Source organism: Castanea sativa, chromosome 9 (assembly GCF_040712315.1).
Source record: "Castanea sativa cultivar Marrone di Chiusa Pesio chromosome 9, ASM4071231v1".
Lineage (NCBI taxonomy): Eukaryota > Viridiplantae > Streptophyta > Magnoliopsida > Fagales > Fagaceae > Castanea > Castanea sativa.
This window is the reverse complement of record NC_134021.1, coordinates 45550761-45557852: the sequence shown is the minus strand read 5'-3', so window position 1 is coordinate 45557852 and position 7092 is coordinate 45550761. Positions and strand designations below refer to the sequence as shown.

At 36.4% G+C, this 7092-nt stretch overlaps 1 protein-coding gene across 1 annotated transcript; it reads right to left on the bottom strand.

The window, feature by feature from the left end:
* Positions 1–371: 371 nt before the first annotated feature.
* On the bottom strand, positions 372–6517 carry LOC142610232 (uncharacterized). The gene is made up of 3 exons (XM_075781992.1): positions 6077–6517; positions 5127–5345; positions 372–1161 (listed from the first exon to the last, which is right to left on the bottom strand). The coding sequence occupies exons 1-3, from the start codon at positions 6377–6379 to the stop codon at positions 712–714; spliced, it is 972 nt and encodes a 323-aa protein (XP_075638107.1). The 5' UTR covers positions 6380–6517; the 3' UTR covers positions 372–711.
* Between the last annotated feature and the right edge of the window lie 575 nt (positions 6518–7092).

Here is a 7092-nt window from a genome sequence, read left to right as displayed (position 1 = left end):
CTGTTTTACGTTTCTTTCTTCTCCCCCAAATGCATAGAGAGTAGTACTACTAGTAGTAAGTAATCTTCAAAGATCGACAAATATCAGACCATTACGCAAAACATAATAAAACTCTTGCTCTATTTCATGTTCCTCTAAATACTTTCAAAGCTCTACAATAACTTGCTGTAAGAATAGAAAATTTACTATACATTTGTTTTGTTGTTTGAAAGAATATCTAATACGAGATTCGGGTAATCTAAAAGCAGAGAGATGGATCATAACATCTAAGTCACAAAGAGATAAATAGGTCCAAACACCAAAGCCTACCATTTGGTAGGCATGTGAAATCACTTTAAAAATTCAATGGTATAGCACACAACACGCAAGCGTAAACCAGAAATTCATTGGCTTCACAAAGTTTTTAATAAAATTTTTAACATTCCACTTATGAGTGATGAATTACAGGTCTAGCTCCAAAGCGTTTCCTAGACAAGTTAGATAAAATCCTTCTTGGTTGCTAAGCCCCATACCATACTAGTAATTTTAATCACTCAAAAAACTTAAAAAGTCCTTGATGGGGAGGCAAAGACAGCAAAATGCTTGTGCACAAACCAAACATGGCATCCACAATCTGCTTATGAGAGAACGTTTTACAGGTATTCCAGATTAAATAAGACAACTTTTCTTTTTAGTTTCTAAATTTTGTATTAACATGCTCCAAGAGAGATTTCACTGGTCTTTTGCCTTCTTCCTTGCCAAAAACCGTTCTTTAGCTGCAGCCACAGCATCTCCACTTCTCTTATGATGGTCATGCTTTGGCTGTTCTGCTGATGGCTGTTCAGCTGAACTTTTTTCTTGATCTGAAGTGTTTATTATTGGCTTTTTATCTGAGGATTCAACGCTTTTCTTTGGAAGAATGGAGCTTTCACCTTGATGCTTGTCTTCCATGACTGAAACCTTCAAAGGTGCATTTGATGCATTTGGTGACTGACCTTCATCTGATGTATCATCAGAGCCTTTTAATTCAAGCTTCTCTAACTCCCTTGACTCGGCCAGTTTCACTGGCTTCTTTGACTCAATCTGCTTCTCTGATCTCCTCACCTCAGCATCTTTTGCACCAAAAGCAACATTTTTTCCAATGTTGAAGTAAAAATCACTCAAGTCACTCTTCTTTGTAACCTTCAAACAACAATGCATATATAAATTATCAATATGGATTCAAAGCATTTGAGAAAAAAACTTTAAAAAAAAGATCATATCAAAGCATTTAATTTAGTGAGGTCTTCAAGAAAATACAAATCACAGCATGTGGTCGCACAAAGACGTGGATAGAATATTTATCTAAACATAACACGTGGCTAATGCTTGACTTGGTCTTTAACACGCCTTAGCCAAACTTGAAAAGTGGCTCAAGGATGCTTGTATGAGCATAACATAAATCATGAGGGTTGAAGTTTGGAGTTTGGATGAATTGAATAAAGGCAATGGGGTAGTGCCTTAGGACTGACAACTTAGCAACAACCTTACATGTCCTTATTTATTTATTTATAAACGTAACCTTACACGCACTAATTATCGCATGATTCCACTCCAAGTAACATGACTTTATCAGAACACCACATAGCGATAGTTACAAAGAAGTTGGGATGTTCACCAATAAAGGTTCCTGGGACCTTGTTTAAGAATATGGCATAGCTTTCATTGACATATTCACTGTTTTTTATTTTATTTTATATAGATATGAATGATAGCATTTCAAATGCACAACATCCACTTCATAATGATTGCTCTTTATCAGGCCAAAACATCAATTGGTTTTTGGTGTATGCGGGGATCAACTCTACAGCCTAACCAGCAGTACAACCCACGATCATCAACACTCCAAGCATGTCTCACAGGATCTTTGCAATTACCACCAATCAAGCCATCTCTGCTCAGAAACAAAGAACCCAAATTCCACCACAAAACCCACAAAAGCTGTAATCCCACAATTCTTCCCAATGCAAGGCTCTGAAACTTAGAACTCTATTCCCTTCAAAACAAAATCAATAACCCATCACAGCAACTCTCACACCCCAAACCCATTTTCAATCTGATCCATACAAAACCACAGATTCAGATGTGTAAAGCCCACACTGTCAGATCAAGAACAAGAGAATTTGACAGTCAACAAGCAGCCACCAATGTCACTACTGGAATCACATCGCTGAGATCACCATCGCCAACACACCGCCAACACCGCTTCAACCATGCCGCTTCACAAAACACAGGTTCCACCACTGCGATCTGACTTGTGAGCTCCGATCTCCACTTTTGAGCGCAGCCAACAGTGAACACCGATGAGCCCATGCCGCCTCTCAGCTGATGACTCCAGTGAAGCTTCGTGACTGCTCTGCAGTTTCTTTTCTCTTTTAGTTTCCTCTGTTTCTAGTTTCTTTAGTTTTGGTGTTTTAATGTTTGAACTTGGCAGATTTTAGTTTTAAATTTTAGTTCTTTCTTTATTGTATTTCAAAAAATTAAAAAAATGACTTCCTTTCATATAGAACTTGAGAAGCATCTTAAGGAGGCTAGGAGTAGACTCCTTTCATAGAGAACTTGAATGTGCTTCTAATCAACCCTCTATAGTGCTTGAAGATCTACATATTGGTAAAGTCAAAGAGGATAAAACCGCACTGCTTCCTATGGTTCTTAAGGTTCAAGATGAGATTATACTGATTCAACACATTGATTGTGTTCCCAGAGGAGTTCTATGGTGTTGTAAAATTGAAGGTTATTCTACTCTCGGTGCTTCCTGGAGTGATTTCTAATCTGAAGGAAGCATTGAGCACCAAAGTCTTAATTCTTCATCACTACAAAACTCGAGGTCGAGTTTTCTTAAACTAAGGGAGTATAATGCAAGAGCATAACCAAAAGTTATTTCAATATTTCATTTTAGATTTTCAGTGGATAATTTCAGATAGTAATGTAGTTATTTGTTTAGTTTGGATTGGTATATGAGTTTGGTTAGGATTAGTTGTTCATCATTATCCTTTGTTTAGGATTATCAGATTAGTATTTGAAATTGTTTAGGAAATTTTTATCCTTATCATTGTGATTCCTGGAAGCTGCATATAAAGCTTCAGACGATTTCTTTTGTATTCACAAACTATGATTATTATTATTCAGATTATTTGCAAACATTGCATTGTGTTTGTTTGGTGGTGAATCCAAACACCTTAGGTGGGAAGCCTAGGTTGTCCTACATCAAGGTGCCAACTAGTTGAACTACAAAGCTCCCCACCAACTGTCATTGTCAAGAATATTATCTATTTCTTGTAACTAACTCTCCTATATATGAGGAATATATTGGCTCAGGATGGAATCAGATTTTCAGCTCCTCCCAAAAGATGGATGAAATATCATACAAATTTTTTTAATTCTCTTCTCAAATATTCTTCACAAACATTCAAACAGCAGCAGCAGCAACCAATGCATGTATTCCAAACTGCTGCACAGAGAATTTTACAAGACTTAGGGCCCGTTTGGATTGAGGGGAGGGAGGGGGAGTGGAGGGGAGTAGAGTCTAATTTTGGGCCAACTCTACTCTACTCCTCTCTACTCCCCCTCCCTCCCCCTCAATCCAAACAGACCATTATGTAAACCTCCAATGGTCTTCAAGGACCCTTGAGAGTGGCTTCTGTTCTTGCCCTCTGGCTGACACTCATACATGTTTACTTTGTTTACCCTCTTTGTTACCATCATCATAAAGGTTGAATCATAGAGTGAATGCACCTCTCTAGATCCAGCTGCAGTAATTAGGCTAATCCTTCTTAGGTAACCAGAAACTTTCCTAAAGCTGCCTGGTTTTATCGAAGTTAAGGTTACATGCCAACAGGACAGGTATTAGAGTCACTAAACGTTTAAACCAAACCAAGCTGCCACATTAAGCTTAACACCAACCAGCACCAACCCTTAATTTCCTGCTTTCTGACTAGTGCCTCCCCTTCTAATTATGCAACACAACCCAATCCAAACCAGTCTAGACCATGCCTAGCCAAAACAGAACTTAACCAAACACTGGCTCTAACTTATACTAGTTTGCCAATAGCCTATAGACATTTACTTTATTGGTAAGTTACAGATCGACCCATTGAGTTTTCAACCCATAATCGAGACATTTACAATCAAAAAACGTGGGGAATCATAGGCTTCAAATTGATTCGTCAACAGAGGATGCGTTTCAAGGAAAAATTCATGATAATGCATTTTACCACTCATCTATCTCTTAGATGACTAAGGCATGAATGATACCAAAGGCCTAAAGATAAACTTAAGGATTAGGGTTAAAATCCCCTGGTGGACCCTGGTGGAATGGCATTAAAAAATATAAATGTGCAAATGAGACAGTTGAAGGATTTTTTTTTTTTTTTAATAAGTGATACTTGAAGGAAAATTGTTTAAACCTAGCTAATAACCACCAAAAAGCTGGGAAATTTACATCAGAAAATTCCTTTAGAAAAAGATCCACAGAAAATCCTCTCTAATGCAGTTCTTCAAATAGAACCATCCAATTGAGAACACATTAACTACAACTACACCCAACGGTGGAGGCTGCTTTACAAGGAACTGAGAGAATTAGGGGATCCCTTTTCTCCCAAAAAAAAGGGAGAAGAAGAAAAAAGGAAAATGTCCAATCAACTTGCATCCAAAACTTATGATAAACATTCTCACAATTAAATGCATGAAACTCCAGAGTCCTGTCTGGATTTAATGACTCTTGACTTTGTATAAACCCTAGAAACTTATACAAAACAAATAATTGATTTTAGAAATGGATATCAAGTTGCATTAAGTGCGGTCCATCTCCACACTCACCCCACTCATTAGTCATCACATTGGAATTCAACTATTAAACTACCTTTATGTGTCAACCTAAATAATATGTCAAGTAGAAATAGAAAATTCATTAAAGAAAATGTCAATGTGTAGTGGTAAACAGAATAACAACGAATTAATATAGAACGCGAGCATGCAAAAAAGAAATGCATAATCTAAACTAGCAATTTTCAGTTAGTCACATGTAAAGTAATATAAAACAAGAACCATGATGAGTCGAACACAAGTGGAGTTAGATAAATGCAAGACCAGGCAAAAGTTATACATACATCATCCTGTGCCTCTCGAAGTTCACGCAAACGTTCTTCCTCCATCCATTTTTTCTGCTCTTCAAGTTTCTTTTTGTAAGCACTCGTCACAAATTTGTCCTTGTCTGCATAGAGGTGGTCATCTTGGCTTCTTTCTTTCGCAATTTTTCTCTCATACACTACTTCACGGTATTTCTCTCGTTCTTTTGTTTTTTCTTTCAATAGCTGAATATATCTTGGCTGCAATAGAAACATGCATGTTTTAATTATAAGCACTATTTAACCGAATCTATGGAAGAACAAACAACATTAAAAATAAATGCTCCAATTTTCATCATATAAGTAATTTGTTTTTAAGTATAAGAACCTGCAAAAGAAAAATCAAGATTGCAATATGGCCATAACTGTATAACTTTTTTTCTAACAGAATTTTACATCCACATATAGGACTTTCATTCCATTGATTATGATGGCTTTCTCTACTACTAAAGTTAATTCATTAACATGTAAATGAAAAGAGCTTATGTGAAATCATACTCTCTGTTACTTCCTTAATTGAAATGTCCTTTTTTCCGTTCATTAAACTTGGTTCAACTCACTAGTGCACTAATCGCTCTTCTCTAAACATGACCAAACCATCTCAATCAACACTCTCTCATCTTTGTTTCTCAAAAAAAAAAAAACACTCTCTCATCTTTTCATCAATATGGGCTACCCTTTTATGTGAATTTTCTCATTTCAAATCCTATCTTTCCATCTATTTCCCATTCATCCATCTTAACATTCTCATTTTAAATACACCCATTTTACAAATATGTTACTTCTTAACAACCCAACATTAGACACCATAAGAGCAAAGCTGGTTGTATATCAGTCTAATGAAATTTTTCCTTTTAACTTAGAGTTTTAGAATATTACCTTTACATTCTGGGCATATTTTGAATAAAAAGTCAAAACAGTATTTTCATTACCATTCTGTCTTGACGATCTTGAACTCGAGGTTGAATGGCTTTCTGCTTCATGTCATCATAAACTCCGTCATAATCAAAAACAGTGGGGTCTTCTTCGAGGGCTTTCTTCTGCTGTTCCTCAATGTCCTTGAGAGACTTGTTCTTGCTAGCTTGCCGAGAAATATCGCTCTCCACGTCGCCGTCGTCGTCGTCGTTGAACCCGAAGGCAGGTGGGCGAGGCGGCTTCGATGACTGCTGCTGCTGCTGCTTCTTCTTCTGCTGTGATGGCAGCCTAAGGTTCAACCCATACCCTATCTTGCTCATTGCAATTTCTTTGACTTTGAGGATGTAAAATCTCAGGTATTTGGGATTCGAATAGAGAAATTTGGGGGTTTTCAAAAGAGAAGGTGAGAGAATATTTTTTTTTCACTGAAAAGTTGAGAGAATTCAAAGCCCTATTTTCCAATTTTCTTTTTTTCACCCACCAATCATTCCGGGCGGCTTTTGAAAAAAATAATAATAGTAATACGTTTCATTTTATTTATTTATTTTATTTTAAGTTTTCAATATCTCAAAACTGGCTGTTCGCTTGAGGTAAAAATAGAGAAAAGAAAAATAGGGTAAGAAAATAAAAATGAGAGAAAATTTAGGAGAAAATTTTTTCTTTAGGTCCATATTTTTTTTTCCTCCCAAATCCGGAGGAAAATTTAGAGAGAAAAGTGCTATAGTAGCACTTTTATAAAAATGCCTTCTTCCTACTTTTTTTTTTCAACGTTCTCTTCTTTTTTCTTTTTTTTTTCCAACTCGACTTAGGATTTTTTTTCTCAACGTTCTCCTCTCTCTCTCTCTCTCTCTCTCTCTCTCTCTCTCTCTCTCTTTTTTGTTCAACGTTCTCTTCTCTCTCTCTCTCTCTCCCTCTCTCTCTCTCTCTCTCTCTCTTTTTCAACGTGACCTAATCTATTTTTTTTCAACGTTCTCTTTTTTTTTTTTCAACGTGACATGATCTATAATAATAAAAATTTATATATATGATGTGA